The following is a 17,944-nucleotide window of genomic DNA, read 5'->3' as shown; positions in this document are numbered from 1 at the left end:
TCCTACTCTGCGGGCCGAAGTTATCGCAATTAAGAAGGCCGTTTTCAAGGACCATTAACTTTATAGGACAGTCAGACATGGGTTCAAAGGGCGGTAAGGTAAGGCCTGTAAGAACGATGTTCAGATCCCAGGAAGGGACACGAGCGGTGATCGTTGGGCGGAGCCTCGTCGCTGCCTTGATGAATCTTTTGATCCAACGATGACCGGCTATATCTTGGTCAAAAAAACAAGCCAGGGCTGAGATCTGGACCTTCAAGGTAGAGGGCCTAAGTCCCAGATCTAGACCTCGCTGTAGGAAGTCCAGTATTCTTTGGATGTTAGGTTTATGTAAATGTGGCGATTCATCCCCACTCCAAGAACAAAAACGTCTCCAGATCTTAAGGTAAATCGCTGACGTTACCTTCTTCCTGGAAGCTTTCAGAGTAGCAATAACTTCGTTTGATAGTCCCTGAAGTTTCAGGGTTTGGAACTCAGGATCCAAGCTGCTAATTTCAGAAACTGCGGGTTTGGGTGTAGAACTGGGCCCTGCTGGAGTAGGTCCTCCCGTACCGGAAGGGGCCATGGATCCTGTAGAGAAAGTCTCTGGAGAGATGAGAACCAACTTCTCTTTGGCCACAGGGGAGCGATCACAATCACCGTGACCTTGTCCTGGAGAACTTTCTGCACCACCTTCGGGATTAGAGGAAGTGGAGGGAAGGCATAGCATAGGTTCCAATGCCAATGGACGGCGAAGGCGTCTAATGTATGAGGCCTGTCCCTGGGGTTTAGGGAACAGAATGTTTCCACTTTTGAGTTGGCCCTGGTGGCGAACAGATCTACGTCGGGCAACCCCCATTTCCTTACCACTAACCTGAAGACTTCTGGACTTAGAGACCACTCTGTGTGATCGATCCTGTGGCGGCTGAGAAAATCTGCTTCTTGATTTAGTATCCCCTTCAGGTGAACTGCCGACACAGAGGCCACCTTCTGTTCTGCCCAAGCAAAGATCTTTGTTGCCAGTGCCTGAAGGGTTACGGACCGGGTTCCCCCTTGATGGGAGAGGTAGGCAATGGCTGTAGTGTTGTCCGATAGTACCTTTATATGATGATGACACAACATTTCCTCTGCCGCCCTCAATGCTTCCCAGACTGCTCTCAGCTCCCTGAAATTCGATGATTGGGATCTGATCGAATCTGGCCAAGTGCCCTGAAATATACGGTCCCCGACCTTTGCGCCCCAGCCGGACAGACTTGCGTCTGTTATTACCTGCAACTGGGGAGTCTTCTGCCAGGGATTTCCCCGAGATAGGTTCTCGTGGTTTCTCCACCAATTCAGGGACTGCAGAATCCGAGATGGAGGACTTACTTGGCGATCTAGAGAGGATTGGCACCTGTTCCAGACACTCAGTATCCAGGACTGAAGGGGTCTGAAGTGTATTTGACACCAGGGGACTGCCGGAATACAAGATGTCAGCAGACCCAGCATGCTCATCGCCTCTCTGATAGAGCAAGATCTTCTCTTTTGAAAGGACCTGACCTTTTGTCTGAGAATTTATATTTTGTCCTGAGGTAGGAACACTGCTTGCTTTCGGGAGTCCAGGATCATCCCTAAGAAACGAACCTCCCTTGAGGGGGTGAGGACGGACTTTTCCTCGTTTACGATCCACCCCAGGTCGTCTAGGATGGAGAGAAAGACCTTCAGATTTGAATTGATTTGTCTGCGACTTTCGCTGACCAGAAGGAAATCGTCCAAATAGGGGATTATCATGAGTCCCTGTCTTCGGGCGAAGGCAACCATCTCTACCACCACTTTGGTAAATATTCTTGGGGCAGACGAAATCCCGAAGGGAAGGGCTCTGAACTGGTAGTGATGGACGTTTCCTGATATATCCCGGATTGCAAACCGGAGAAAACACTGGGAGCTGGCGTGAATGGGAATATGGTAATAAGCGTCTCGCAGGTCTATAGTGCACATGAAGACGTCTTTGCTTAACAGAGGGATTGTAGATGTTAGGGTCTCCATCCTGAATTTCTGATAACGGATGAATTTGTTTAGAGGTTTCAGGTTTATGATCGTCCGAAAGGTACCTTCTTTTTTCCTGATTAAAATAAAGTTGAATAAAAACCCTTGCCTCTTTCTAGAGGTGGGACCAGAGAGATTACATTCATCTGAAGAAGTTTCTGGACTCCTTGCCAAAGGTTCATTTGGAACCGTGTCAGAGAAAATTTGTTTGGGGGTCTTGAAGACCACTCTATCTGATAGCCTGTACCGACTACCTTGGAAATCCAGGGGTTCTGGGAGATGGATTCCCATGACCCCAGGAATCTTGAGAGTCTTCCCCCCACTCGGCCGTCATTGCTTATCTGAAGGTTTTTGCTGGGAGAAGGACTGACCTCTTCCTCTTCCTCCTTTTGGGTAACTCCAACGCCCTGATTTCCCTTTTCCCCTGTAGCTCTTTTCTTGACCCGAGGGGGGGCGAAAAGGATACCGGCGTTTGGAAGGGCGATCTTCCGGAAACCCTTTCTTCTTATCTGCGGCCTTCTCTAGGATCTTATCTAGCACCGGGCCAAACACGTATTCTCCGGAAAAGGGGATGGAGCATAGCTTTAGCTTAGATGTCTTATCCCCCGACCAACACTTCATCCAGAGGGCTCTCCTAGCTGCATTGGAGAGTGCTGCATCTCTGGCGGAAAACCGAACTGATTCGGCAGAGGCATCCGCCAGGAAAGCCGTGGCCGATTTTAAAAGGGGAAGAGACTCCAGAATCTGCTCCCTAGACGCTCTGTCTTTAATATGAGTTTCCAATTCTCCCAACCAAAGATACATGGACCGGGCGACTGAAGTAGCCGCAATATTGGTTTTAACGTTAAACATGGACGCCTCCCAGGATTTCCTGAGGAGACTGTCCGCCTTACGGTCCATCGAATCTTTGAGTTGGGAGGCATCCTCGAATGGAAGGGACGTCTTTTTGTTCACTTTGGCCACCTGCACATCAATCTTGGGAATTTCATTAAAAATTTTAGATTCCTCCGGATCAAATAGTAACCTATTTTTGAACGTTGCCGGGACTCCCAGTCGTTTTTCTGGGTCTGTCCACTCATCAAGGATCATATCCCTAATGTTTTCATTGATGGGAAACACACGGGTCTTCTTAACCCTCAGGCCCCCAAACATCTCCTCTTGTACCGAATGGGTACGTTGTACCTCCTCCACACCCATGGTCGACCTTACGGCCTTCAGAAGGTCGGATATTTCTTCCGTAGAAAAATAATATCTACGTCCATCGTCGTCTGAGTCAGAGACTCTCTCCCCCTCCTCCCAAGACTTGACAGAGTGGGCACTTTCCTCCGCAACGACTTCTATATCAGAGGGGGATGGGGATCTAGCCCGCTTTTTCTTTGGTTGCGGCAAATCGGGGGGATTAGCGGACAGGTGGGCCAGGGATGAACGGATCTCCTCCTGAATCATAGTTTTTAATTCCTCTTTTAGGGAGGGTGCCTCATCCCGTACGATATTTGAGATACAAGGTTTGCACAATTTTTTGGGGTAGCCGTCAGGGAGTCTACTAGAGCAGGAGACACATTTGAGTGACTTCCCCATCTTTTTCGGGGTTTCTTTTGCCTAAAAGAGATGAAACGGCAAGTATAAGGAATATGACCCAGGGTGGGGGGGGGGGGGGCACGCGGGTGGATGTAGGGGCCTGCGCCCTACCGTAGCTGCACTGAGCGTGGAGCAAGAGCCCCCTCCTCCTCTCCCCCCCCCCCCTATATCATCGTGGGAGAGGGGGATCAACAGACTCCCTGACCCATTTATAAATACCCCCGAAGGGGACTCACAGTTAGCAGTGCTGGCGGCGGCTCAGCTCTGGGGGACCGCTCCGGTACCGACATGGTCGCTTCTTCCCAAAAGGTAAGGGTACCGCACAGTGGAGGACCGATCCTGGGAGCGTTTGTCCGGAGCAGGCCTCGGTTTTTAAATTAGGCTCCATGCTGCCGCCACTGACGTCACTTCCGGGTCGCCGGGCGTGACGTCATACATATGCGCCCAATGCGCCGGCGCGCACCCAGCTGCCGCTGATGCCGGAGGGGAGACTGCGCCGGGGAACAGGCCCCGAAAATCGGGACGAGGTAGAGCCCCACACCCCTGCCCAGCGTTAGTACTGGACCGCGGGAGGGCAGGGGGACGCCATGCAGGATGCCGGCGATTTCTTAAGGTATCCACGCTGAATTCCTAGCTTCATCTCCCTGCATACAGGGAGACCTTTCTCTGCCCTGTCCTCTGTAGGGACAGGAAACACTGGTGTTGGTGGTGGGAGGAGGGTATTTAACCTTTCTCTGTTCCTGCCCCTACAGAGGTCAGGGGTCAATCTCCTTGTATGCCGTCGTGATGATGCTATGGAAAAATATACTGTAATTGTGGAATAAAAATCTGCATCAAAGTAAGCCAACCAATAGTTGGTATAGAGTCGGAGAAATTGGCTATCCCTGCACCACATTTATCCTCCATCATGAGCCACTGTGCTAAATCTGGGGCAGGTCTAGACTGTCTACGCTGACGCTATTTCTAGGATTAGTAAATCTACCGCTGTGTTTATTATGTCTTTTTATTGAAAACTATCAGAAATGTTATATTATTTTGTTTTATAAATTGATTATAAATACTAGTACTGTCGGTATAATAAAATTAGTATACTAGCTGCAGTCCAAGGCACTTCCTAATTTTGGAGGGTGCTTCATAATTGTGAGATTTGAGTCAAACATTCTAAATGAAGCAGGAACTAGGAGCGTCCTCCCCCCACACAGGCCACTAGTGATCTCCTGGCTATACCACTGGCCTGGGAACACTGTGCACCAATTTTAACATTTTCAGCTGATCCAGTCTCAAGAAGCCTTCTGGTTTCCGTGCTGATAAAGACATAGAGCTCCTTGAAAAAGTATTCATACTATTTGAACCACCTTTTTTTTTTTAACATTACCCACAAACCTAAATGTATTTTATTGGGATTTTAGGTGATAGACCAACACAAAATAAAAAGTATGTGTGAAGTGAAAATTATACATGTTTTTTTAAAATTTTAATAAATAAAAATTTGGAAAGTGTGGTGTGCATTTGTATTGAGCCCCCCGAGTCAACACTTTGTAGGGCCACATTTTGCTGCAATTACAGCGGCAAGTCTTTTGGGGTATTTCTCCACCAGCTTTGCACTGAAATTTTTGCCCATTCTTCTTTGCAAAAATAACTCAGTCAGATTGGATGGAGAACATCTCTGAACAGCAATTTTCAAGTCTTGCCACAGATTCTCAATGGGATTTAGGTCTGGACTTTTACTGGGCAAGTATAACACATGAATATGCTTTGGTCTGAACCATTCCATTGTAGTTCTGGCTGTATGTTTAGGGTTGTTTTCCTACTAGAAGGTGAACCTCTGCCCCAGTCTCAAGTCTTTTGCAGCCTCTACCAGGTTTTCCTTCAGGATTGCCCTGTATTTAGCTCCATCCATTTTCCCATCAACTCTGACCAGCTTCCCTGTCCCTGCTAAAGAAAAGCATCCCTGCAGCATGATGCTGCCACCACCATGTTTCATGGTGTGGATGGTGTGTTCAGGGTGATGTGTAGTGTTAGTTTTCTGCCACAAACAGCGTTTTGCATTTAGGCTTAACGTTCAACTTTGGCCTCATCCAGATCACCTTCTTCCACATGTTTGCTGTGTCCCCCTACATTGCTTGTGGCAAACTGCAAACGGGAGTTCTTATGGCTTACTCTCAAAAATGCCTTTCTTCTTGCAACTCTTCATGAAAGGCCTGATTTGTGGAGTACACAACTAATAGTTGTCCTGGGGCCAGATTTTCCACCTAGAGCTGTGGATGGATCTCTGTAGCTCCTACAGAGTGACCATGGGACTATTTTGCCATAGTCCTTCCAATTTTCAGATGATTAATTAAATAGTGCTCCGTGAGATGTTCAGAGCTTGGGATATATTTTTTTTTATTACCTCACCCTGCTTTATACTTCTCCACAACTTTATCCCTGACCGCTCTGGTGTGTTCCTTGGTTTTCATGACGCTGTTTGATCACAAATGTTCTCTAACAAATCTCTGAGGACTTCACTGAATGGCACCCCCATAGAAATTCATATTCTTGTTCGCAATTGCGGACAATAGGACAGGCTCTATTTTCTTGCGGAGTTGCGGAACAGAAGATCCGGGGCGTGCTGCGGAAATGCGGAGAGCACGTGGTGTGCTCTCTGCATCTCTTCCGGCCCCATAGAGAATGAATGGGTCCGTACCCGTTCCAGACCCATTCTACGGATGTCTGAATGGAGCCTTATACTGAAAATAAATTACACACAGGTGGACACTACGTAGTAATTATGTGACTTCAGAAGGCACTTTGTCACACTGGATTTTATTAACAGGTATCAGAGTACAGGGGGCTGAATACAAATGCATGTCATACTTTTCCTATTATTCAAAATTTTGAAAAACCATGTGTTGGTCTATCACACAAAATCCCAATAAAATCCATTTAACTTTGTGGGTGCAACATGAAAAGTTGTGGAAAAGTTCAAGTATGAATACTTTTTCAAGGCACTGTATGGGGCTCATTTACCATGGTTGTTGAGCCACAATTGTAGAGTGAGTTGCACCTTCTTATTGAAAGAAGAGACTGACTCTCTTAGGCCTCTTTCACACTGGCGTGTGTGGCCCGTTGCCGTATTTACACGAGCACAGTCTGTGGGGCAGCTGCAGCGGATCGCAAAAAGATAGGACATGTTCTATCTTTTTGCGGAACGGAAGTACGGTACGAAACCCCACGGAAGCACTCCGTAGTGCTTCCGTAGGGTTCCGTTCTGCACCATTCCGTATCTCCGGATTTGCGGACCCATTCAAGTGAACGGGTCCGCATCCGGGATACGGAATGCCCACGGAACGGCACCCTACTTTGCTTATCCTATATAGATATGGGCCTTGCACAGTGCCACTTCTCTTATCCTGTATATATATTTATAAGTCGCAGTTAAAAAATGTGTTCTTTAATCACCAATACAACTTTTTTCAAGCAGCGATACATACAAATGGTGCTGAGTACATATCTATAGGTAAAATACATAATTGCTAATTACATGTGATTAACATAAAAATGCATACAAAACATGATTTGAACAAAATATATGCATGTATAACATCTTCAATCAGTGCGGTATTGTGATACATAATCTCCATAAAAATGCATATAATATCATTGCATCCACCAGCCATATAAAGCCATAAAGTGTCTAAATGGATTAATATTGAAAAACGATGTGCACACCTGATTAAAAACAAGGATTAAGGATCTAATAGTAGATACATAGGCAAAAATGCCTCATTAAAGTATATTATATAGAACTGTTCAGGGGGAGAAAAACGAGACAGGAGCATACGGATATATAAAATCAATAAAGTAAAAACGTGAACACGGAGAACCCCATGTACCATCACATTGTTATACGCAGACGGACACGGGGAACAAGTGCATGGGCGGTTCAGTATCCAGTCATTGGACACCAAATGCCACCACTGCAACTTCTCACTATACAGGGGGAAAAAAAAAAAAAAAAGAGGACATAGTGGACACAGGTACCATTCATGTATCCGTACCAACCTTAAGGCCTCGTTCACACTTCAGTGTTTGGTCAGTGATTTCCATCAGTGATTTGTGAGCCAAAACCAGAAGTGGAGCCTCCACAGACATGAGGTAGAAGGGAAAGATCTGCTCCTGTTCTGTGTTTAGAGTTGCACCTGGTTTTGGCTCACAAAACACTGATGGAAATCACTGACCAAACACTGAAGTGTGAACCCAGCCTAATGCTCCACTCCTTCCCCAAAAGTATAAAGATAATTACATCCAGGTCAGGTGACTGCCGGGTTTGCTTTCCACTCCATGATGGCTTCCTGCACTCCACAGTCATTTCGTTTATTATTTGAGCATGCGCAGTCGCATCGGCAGGTTAGTAATTTATCATGTCCTGAATTCTTGTTTTTAATCAGGTGTGCACATAGTTTTTCACTGGAACAAGTCCATGCTGTTTAGGGTACTTTCACACTAGCGTTTTTCTTTTCCGGCGCTGAGTTCCGTCCTAGTTGCTCAAATCCGGAAAAGAACTGATCAGTTTTATCCTAATGCATTCTGAATGGAGAGTCCGTGCCTCAGGATGCATCAGGATGTCTTCTGTTCAGTCTTTTTGACTGATCAGGCTTTTCAGAAAACCGTAGCATGCAGTATTTTTACCTCCGGCCAAAAATCCTGAACACTTAGACTGAACGCCGGATCAGGCCTTTTTCCCATTGACTTGCATTAACGTTGGATCCGGCGCTGTGTGTTCCGTCAAAACGGATCCGGCTTTTGCATGTTAAACCCGAAAAATATGAAAAAAAAGTTAAAGTCCATAAATTGCGGATCCGTTTTTGCCAATGCATTTTTTCATTGTGATCAAAATCCTGATCAGGATTCAAATGTAATCAGTTTTCACACGTTTTTCCGGATCCGGCAGGCAGTTCCGGTGTCGGAATTGAACGCCAGATTCAAACAACGCTAGTGTGAAAGTAGCCTTAGTAATCTATCATGTCCTACATTCTTGTTTTTAATCAGGTGTGCACATAGTTTTTCAATATTAATCAATTTAGACACTTTATGGCTTCATATGGCTGGTGGATGCAATGATTGAATTTTTATGGAGATTATGTATCACAATACTGCACTGAATGAAAATATTATACATGCATATATTTTGCTCAAATCATGTTTTGTATGCATTTTTATGATAATCACATGTAATTAGATACCTATATACATGTACTCAGCACCATTTGTATGTATCACTGCTTGGAAAAAGTCCCAGTTTGAGGACTGAAACGTCGAGTTGGTGATTAAGGCCTCATGCACACGACCGTTGTTGTGTTTCGTGTCCGTTGTTCCGTTTTCCGTGATTTTCTGCGGACCCATTGACTTTCAATGGGTCCGTTGAAAACTCGGAAAATGCACCGTTTGTCAACCGCATCCGTGTTTCCTGTCCGTCAAAAAAATAGGACCTGTCCTATTTTTTTGACGGAAAACAGTTCGCGGACCCACTCAAGTCAATGGGTTCGTGAAAAAACACGGAGGCACACAAGATTGTCATCCGCGTCCGTGATCCGTGTCAGTTTTTTTCCTATCATTTTCAAGGCAAACTTTAAATCAAGGAGGACACACGGAAGAAAAACGGACACGGATCACGGAACAACGCAACCCCGTTTTGCGGACCGTGAAAAAATACTGTTGTGTGCATGAGGCCTAAAGAACACATTTTTTAACTATGACCTATGAGATTGCTGCCGTGGAATTTCTACTACATGTTATCTTTGGATAGAGGATTGTCTTCATAGCCGCTGGCACACCATCTACCTTTTTTCTGTGGTGCCGCTTTCATTTCTTGTTTGTGTGTGTGTGTGTATATATAATACAGTACCATCTCTTATCCTGTATACATAGGCCTTGCACAGTACCACTTTGCTTATCCTATATAGATATGGGCCATGTGTGTGTGTATATATATATATATATATATATATATATATATATATATATATATATATAGATAGAGAGAGATACACACAATATATAGGCATTGCACAGTACCACTTCTCTTATTTATATAAAGAAAAAAGCCAGCAGCACTCCAATAAGAATAAACCACAAGTGTTTTTTTTTTTTTTAATCTTATTGTAGTGCTGCTGGCTTTTTTCTTTTTATTGAATGGGATAGGGCTGAAACGATTATTCGAATAACTCGATTAAATCGAGTCAAAAAATTCATCGATGCAGTTTCCCTGCATCGAGGAATCGTTCAGATCACGTGATCACGGAGCGGGAGTGAAATTAAGCGTCTCACTCACCGCTTCCGTGTCCTCCGGAGGCCAGAGAGGCAGGACTGAGCGGCCGGCACAGCTGAGGGAGGAGGAGGGAGTCTCTCCCTCCCCACTGTGCGCGGCTGCCGCTGAAGACCAAGTAGGAGGAGGAGGGGAGGGACTGAGTAGGAGGAGGAGGGGAGGGGAGGGACTGTGGCCACTGCGCCACCAATGAATGTGCCGGCCATATCCCACAGGGTCCCCCTCCTCCCCCCCATCATTGGTGGCAGTGTCAGTTCCGATCGGAGCCCCAGCAGTGTAATGCTGGGGCTCCGATCGGTTACCATAGCAGCCAGGACGCTGCTTAAGCCCTGGCTGCCATGGTATGTTAGTGAGCAGAGAGCAGCGCATTATACTCACGTGCGCTGTGGCCGGCGGTCGCTCCTTCTCATAGGTCTGTGCGGCGCATTGCTAATGCTGTAAGCATTAGGGGGGGCAAGCAGATAAAACAGATTTTTCTGAAGATTTGCTTGGAGTGCAGTCCAATTTTTTCATATATATATATATATGGATCGACCGATATTGATTTTTTAGGGCCGATACCGATAATTTGTGAACTTTCAGGCCGATAGCCGATAAATTATACCGATATTCTGGGAATTTTCATTTTTGAAAAAAAAAAAAATATCCTACACAAATCTGCTGAAAATTAATGTTTATTGTTAATGTGTATTTTTTTTTTGTAAATCTTTCTTTTTCATTTATACTTAATATTTTGGTGTTTTATTTTTGTAACTTTTTTTTTTTGTATTTATACAAACTTTTAGCCCCCTTAGGGACTAGAACCCTTGTCCTATTCACTTTTAGCCCCCTTAGGGACTAGAACCCTTGTCCTATTCACCCTGATAGACACCCCCACCCTGATAGAGATCTATCAGGGTGACTAGGAGCTCACACTGTCCCTGCTGCTCGGTGCTTTGTGCACACAGCAGCATGGAGCTTACTATGACAGCCAGGGCTTCAATAGCTTCCTGGCTGCCATGGTAACCGATCGGAGCCCCAGCATTAAACTGCTGGGGCTCCGATCGGAGGAGCAGGGGAGAGGGGATCCTGTGGAGGGGCTGCGCCACCAATGTTTTTAATACTGGGGTGGGGGGCGCACTGCGCCACCAACGCTTAATACTGGGGGGGCGCACTGCGCCACCAATGCTTAATACTGGCGGGGCTTGGGCGGGGGGGGGGGGGAGGGGGGTGCACTGCGCCACCAATGTCTAATACTGGGGTTGGCGGGGGGGGGGCGGAACTGCACCACCAATGTCTAATACTTGGCTAGGGGGGGCGCACTGCGCCACCAATGAAGCCTAATCTCCCATTTATTCATATACAGGAGGCGGGAGCTGGCTGCAGAATCACATAGCCGGCTCCCGACCTCCATGAGCATTAGCTGCGATCCGCGGCACCTGAGGGGTTAACTACCGTAGATCGCAGCTATTGCTCATAGAGGTCGGGAGCCGGCTATGTGATCCTGCAGCTCCCGCCTCCTGTATATGAATAAATGAGAGATTAAGCTTCATTGGTGGCGCAGTGGCCACAGCCCCTCCCCTCCTCTTCTCCTCCCTCCTCTCATTGGCAGCAGCGGCAGCAGCAGCACAGGGGGAGGAGACACTGCCTCCTTCTCCCCTGTGCTGCTAAGGGGAACACTGAGAGCGCTGACAGCAGCGCGATCTGTGTTCCCCATACGCTATCGGAATATCGGCAAAATAGATGCAGATACCGATAGCGTTCAAAATCCTCAATATCGGCCGATAATATCGGTAAATCCGATAATCGGTCGATCCCATAATATATATATATATATATATATATATATACACACACACAGTATATAGGCCTTGCACAGTACCACTTCTCTTATCCTGCATATATGGGCCTCGCACAGTACCACTTCTCTTATCCTGCATATATGGGCCTCGCACAGTACCACTTCTCTTATCCTGCATATATGGGCCTCGCACAGTACCACTTGTCTTATCCTGCATATATGGGCCTCGCACAGTACCACTTCTCTTATCCTCTGGATAGATCATCAGCTTCTGATCGGCGGGGGTCCGACACCCGGGACCCCCGCCGATCAGCTGTTTGAGAAGGCAGCGGCTCTCCAGCAGCGCCGCTGCCTTCTCACTGTTTACCGCCGGGCCGCCCGCCCACTGACGTCACGACTTGTATCAACTAGAGTGGGCGCGGCTAAGCTCTGTTCACTTGAATGGAGCTTACTAACACGGGGGGGGCATTAATATTACTTACTGGGGGGCTCTAATGGGGGAATTATTAATTCTGGGGGACACTAATTGGGGCATTACTACTACTGAGGGTACTATTAATTCTAGGAGGGGCGCTAGATGGGGCATTATTAATTTTGGGGGGCATTTATTACTGGGGGTACTAATGGGAGGCATTATCAATTCTGGAGGCCACTAACGGAGGCACTAATATTACTAGGGAGCACTAATGGGGCATTATTAATACTGGGAGCCACATCATGACATGGCACCTGAACACCCCCTTTGGGATGTGGCTTAACTTGGCTTGTATTTTTGGGTGGGGAAGGTGGCTAGATACTGATGACCTATCTCCACCTATTTTCTGGTAATATCAGGCTCTCTTGGTTGACACCTGGTCTAATAAATATCACAATATAAAATATAATTCACAGCTTTATGAACTTGTTTAAAGGGGCTGTGTCACTTCAGCAAGTGTCATTTATCACAGTGAGAACATTGATACAAGGCACTTACTAATGTATTATGGTCGTCCATATTGCCTCCTTTGCAGGCTGGATTCATTTTTCCATCACATTATACAATGCTCGCTTCCATGGTTACGACCACCCTGCAATCCATCAGCGGTGGCCGTGCTTGCACTCTATAAGTGCCTTGTATTAACTTTCTCTACTAGGGATGAGCGAACTTGTGTTTCAAGTTTGGCGTACAAGGTTCGGGTTATCGAGGAATCACGTTATGGTCTGTGATGGCAGAATTCTTCCATAACGCGAACCTTGCACGCCAAACGTAAAACACAAGTTCGCTCATCCCTATTATCTACAAACATGCTAAATGCCACTTGCTGAAGTGAGAATACCCCTTTAATGAGGAGAGGTGAGCAGAGTACCTACATCGTGGTGGTCCTCCACCACCCACACCGGCAGGTCCCGGTAGGTCCTCAGACGAGGGCCTGGTGTGGGGTGGTCACTCATCTCCTGGCAGGTGGTGGCAGAACGTTCCTCTATAGAACCTTCACTTCTCCCAGCTCCAGGCAGACACAGCCGGCCCTGATTGGTCACCGGAGAAGGCCACACCCACAGGAACTCTAGCAGCACTACCTGACCCTGTACCAGACGTCTGGCCGCCATATTTACTAAGGGCGTAGCCCACCTTTTTCTTTTGCTTACAATGCGACGTCAATGACTGAAGCGTCCTCATTTGGCCTTCACGGTTTCTGTAACTTTCTGTCGCTCTGTTGGAATGGAGCAAACAGAACTACGTCTGCCTCTGTAATATTCCTTTCCATTGTATCAAGCCATTTCATAGAGCTACTGACTTCGCGAAGCCCTAAATGACGCTATGGTGCACATTGCCGCTGAAGGTCATATATTGTTATATTGCGTATAGAATACAGGCGATAATCTGCCCTTAATAAAGATGGCAGCCTCTGTACTTGCTGCGCTCTATGTTTATTGGTCCTCCCTGTCACGTGCATGATTGGCGTAGGCTGTCACCAATTGACGTACAGGCCTGGCCCCACGTGACTTATCTCGTTCTCTGCACGTGGGCGGGATATCCCGTTGATGCTGCTGGGTCTTCTGTGTGTAGGTGAGTGTGATGTACGCTTGTTGGATGACATATGCATGCTACCGAGGTGATGCTGCTCCTCCGGGTTCTGGAGATTTAGTGGAACGTCCTGTTCTGGGCTCTTCTTCAGTATTTCCTATGGTTTCCATCTGTGCCCTCAGTCATATCTGTTTAGCCCTCATTGTTCTAAAATGTGAGAAGAAATGGTTTTAAAGCTGGCACACCCTGGTGCATGCCCTATGGGCAGTGTTAATTATACAGCCCAGTTATTTGGCTCCAGAACCTGTATGTTCTCATGGGCATCGCTCCTCTTACCATGCACATACACGTACACCACAATGAATGAGCGTTGTACACTGAGCTGGCACATGGCCTGTACTAGATGCCAGTACTATGGTGCCCAATGTAGCTTCAGAATATATGAGTAAATTCCCTATGATAGTGTTATTGGCCTGTGGGCACAACCACCGCTACCTGACCACTCTGCTCTTCTTCAGCCTCATTTTGCTAAAAGAAAAAAAAAAGGTTTAATGCCCGCTGGAGCCATGCGCAGAGACACTGAGGACGGGGAACGTGATCAACAGTGTGCGCCACTGTAATGTACAATATTGGGAAAACTGACTGATTTTGCTCCCAGCCTTTTTACGCTCCTCGTCATACACTAGTCGCATCTTTGGCAGTCCGTGTGCTTGGAGTAAAATGGGGCTGGCATAGTTTTTTGCTTACATTTGCACCTATTTCCAGGCCCTGACATGGCCCCTGACACCCCCCCATCCCTATCACGCTCAACTGGCATACACGGTGCAAAACCAGCCGTGCAACAAAATATTGCACACGGCAGGACAGAAAAGGGGGCTTGCAACTAGGGCTGAAACGATTAGGCTACTTTCACACTAGCGTTCAGGGCTCCGCTTGTGAGTTCCGTTTAAAGGCTCTCACAAGTGGCCCTGAACGCATCCGTCCAGCCCTAATGCATTCTGAGTGGATGCGGATCCTCAGAATGCATCAGTCTGCCAGCGTTTGGCCTCCGCTCCGCTCAGCAGGCGGACACCCGAACGCTGCTTGCAGCGTTCGGGTGTCCGCCTGGCCATGCGGAGGCAAACGGATCCGTCCAGACTTACAATGTAAGTCAAGGGGGACGGATCCGTTTGAATTTGACACTATATGGCTCAATTTTCAAACGGATCCGTCCCCCATTGACTTTCAATGTAAAGTCTGGACGGATCCGTCTGAAGCTACTTTCACACTTAAAATTTTTTCTACAATATAATGCAGACGGATCCGTTCTGAACGGATCCCGTCGTCTGCATTATATGAGCGGATCCGTCTGGGCAGACCCCAGACGGATCCGCTCTGAACGCAAGTGTGAAAGTAGCCTTACTCGATTAAATTGAGTAACTCGACACAAAAAAATGAGATCCCCCATTGTGAATGGTGGATCCTATTTTATCTATACAAAGGTGATATCTGTCATTGTAATCCTGCCTTTGATTAGAATAGGTTACTACCTGTGCTGAATTTATTAGACCTAGTACCCAGTGTGAAAGTCTAGGCTTTAAAAAAAAAAATATATATATACATACACAGTACAGACCAAAAGTTTGGACACACCTTCTCATTCAAAGAGTTTTCTTTATTTTCATAACTATGAAAATTGTAGATTCACACTGAAGGCATCAAAACTATGAATTAACACATGTGGAATTATATACATAACAAAAAAGTGTGAAACAACTGAAAATATGTCATATTCTAGGTTCTTCAAAGTAGCCACCTTTTGCTTTGATTACTGCTTTGCACACTCTTGGCATTCTCTTGATGAGCTTCAAGAGGTAGTCACCTGAAATGGTTTTCACTTCACAGGTGTGCCCTGTCAGGTTTAATAAGTGGGATTTCTTGCCTTATAAATGGGGTTGGGACCATCAGTTGCGTTGTGGAGAAGTCAGGTGGATACACAGCTGATAGTCCTACTGAATAGACTGTTAGAATTTGTATTATGGCAAGAAAAAAGCAGCTAATTAAAGAAAAACGACTGGCCATCATTACTTTAAGAAATGAAGGTCAGTCAGTCCGAAAAATTGGGAAATCTTTGAAAGTGTCCCCAAGTGCAGTCACAAAAACCATCAAGTGCTACAAAGAAACTGGCTCACATGCGGACCGCCCCAGGAAAGGAAGACCAAGAGTCACCTCTGCTGCGGAGGATAAGTTCATCCGAGTCACCAGCCTCAGAAATCGCAGGTTAGCAGCAGCTCAGATTAGAGACCAGGTCAATGCCACACAGAGTTCTATCAGCAAACATATCTCTAGAACAACTGTTAAGAGGAGACTGTGTGAATCAGGCCTTAATGGTATATCTGCTAGGAAACCACTGCTAAGGACAGGCAACAAGCAGAAGAGACTTGTTTGGGCTAAAGAACACAAGGAATCGACATTAGACCAGTGGAAATCTGTGCTTTGGTCTGATGAGTCCAAATTTGAGATCTTTGGTTCCAACCACCGTGTCTTTGGGCGACGCAGAAAAGGTGAACGGATGGACTCTACGTGCCTGGTTCCCACCGTGAAGCATGGAGGAGGAGGTGTGATGGTGTGGGGGTGCTTTGCTGGTGACACTGTTGGGGATTTATTCAAAATTGAAGGCATACTGAACCAGCATGGCTACCACAGCATCTTGCAGCGGCATGCTATTCCATCCGGTTTGCGTTTAGTTGGACCATCATATATTTTTCAACAGGACAATGACCCCAAACACACCTCCAGGCTGTGTAAGGGCTATTTGACCATGAAGGAGAGTGATGGCGTGCTGCGCCAGATGACCTGGCCTCCACAGTCACCGGACCTGAACCCAATCGAGATGGTTTGGGGTGAGCTGGACCGCAGAGTGAAGGCAAAAGGGCCAACAAGTGCTAAGCATCTCTGGGAACTCCTTCAAGACTGTTGGAAGACCATTTCAGGTGACTACCTCTTGAAGCTCATCAAGAGAATGCCAAGAATGTGCAAAGCAGTAATCAAAGCAAAAGGTGGCTACTTTGAAGAACCTAGAATATGACATATTTTCAGTTGTTTCACACTTTTTTGTTATGTATATAGTTCCACATGTGTTAATTCATAGTTTTGATGCCTTCAGTGTGAATCTACAATTTTCATAGTCCTGAAAATAAAATATATATATGTATGTGTGTGTGTGTGTATATATGTATGTATGTATATATATATATATATATATATTACACAGACACACACACACACACACACGGAAATTTATTATCTCTCTTGCGCCAGAAAAGTGGTTTTAAGAAGTCGCAAGCTGTGTATTTACAACTTTTTAAATGCGGAGTGCTTCTTTTTACACCACGCAAAGCGCCTGTCTTGATAAATCTCCCCCACGACAATATGGGGGGGGGGGGGGGGGGGAACCACCTAGAAAACTTAATGCAATTGAGCTGAGATTGATGAAGGTCAGTGATCACCCAACCAAGGGGGTGCACTCTTTAGTTTTGTTTCTACAGCAGGGTATATGGTGAGGCAGGGTCACATTAACCACCTAACTGTTTTCCTGGAGTCCAACTCTGGCACTGGGAGAAATAGCTAACTGGTCTTGTTCGAAATAATCGCGGGTAAAACCTGCTTTTCCTTTCACTTTAAGCAGTATTCGCTGCATCCCGATTTCTATCAGTGATATCTTTCCCTGTACTGAACATATTGCTGTCATTCTGGTAGTATCTGAAAACTCGGACTGCCAGCTTTCAAACAATACAAGGCTGGTACCAAACCAGAGAGATGGGCAGATAAAGCAGCCCCTCCCCTCAGTCTGTATTATAATGAGCAGTATATTCGCAATGGAGAGGAGACACAGTCTTCTGCTGTGGGCGTCTCCTTCTCCCTGGCATTGAGCGCGATCCAATCAGAGCAGGAATCTCGCGAGAACTTGAGCTCCTTCCCCCTGGCTGTGTGCGGTCCGCTCTGATTGTATCGCGCACACAGCTAGGCAGGAGGAGACGCCCACAGCAGAAGACTGTCTCCTCCCCATTGCGAGTTTACTGCTCATTATAATACAGTGCGCCAAATCATCGATGCTTTTGAGGGGAAAAAAAACACCCACCAGTGGGGGCTGCCCTACAAGGTAATACCATAATTAGCCTATGTCAAAACTGATGAAAGGTCCTCTTCAAGGCTTTAAGTGTCATTTTCGTAGTGTTTTTACAATTTTAACGTGATTGTTAGGAGGTTAAGGCTAGGTCTACACGACGACGTT

The 17,944-nt window shown here is 46.4% G+C and overlaps 2 protein-coding genes across 3 annotated transcripts in view; one reads left to right on the top strand and one right to left on the bottom strand.

The window, feature by feature from the left end:
* C5H5orf22 (chromosome 5 C5orf22 homolog) overlaps nucleotides 1–13,169 on the bottom strand; it is a 59,748-nt gene extending 46,579 nt beyond the window's left edge. The window contains exon 1 of one of the 2 annotated variants that reach the window (XM_044293984.1): nucleotides 13,017–13,169. In XM_044293984.1, the coding sequence (XP_044149919.1) occupies nucleotides 13,017–13,097 (81 nt within the window). In that variant the 5' untranslated portion in view covers nucleotides 13,098–13,169. Of the gene's footprint in view, nucleotides 1–13,012 lie in introns of both variants that reach the window. The other variant, XM_044293985.1, reaches the window with a different exon arrangement.
* A 501-nt stretch (nucleotides 13,170–13,670) lies between these two features.
* The window catches only part of DROSHA (drosha ribonuclease III), a 305,757-nt gene continuing 301,483 nt past the window's right edge, over nucleotides 13,671–17,944 (top strand). The window contains exon 1 of the mRNA XM_044293205.1: nucleotides 13,671–13,713. The gene's annotated coding sequence lies outside the window, so the exon portion shown is untranslated. The remainder of the gene's footprint in view (nucleotides 13,714–17,944) is intronic.

The sequence above is a fragment of the Bufo gargarizans genome, chromosome 5, assembly GCF_014858855.1.
Source record: "Bufo gargarizans isolate SCDJY-AF-19 chromosome 5, ASM1485885v1, whole genome shotgun sequence".
Classification (NCBI taxonomy): domain Eukaryota; kingdom Metazoa; phylum Chordata; class Amphibia; order Anura; family Bufonidae; genus Bufo; species Bufo gargarizans.
Note: the sequence above shows the minus strand (reverse complement) of the source record. Positions and strands in the feature narration are given on the sequence as shown.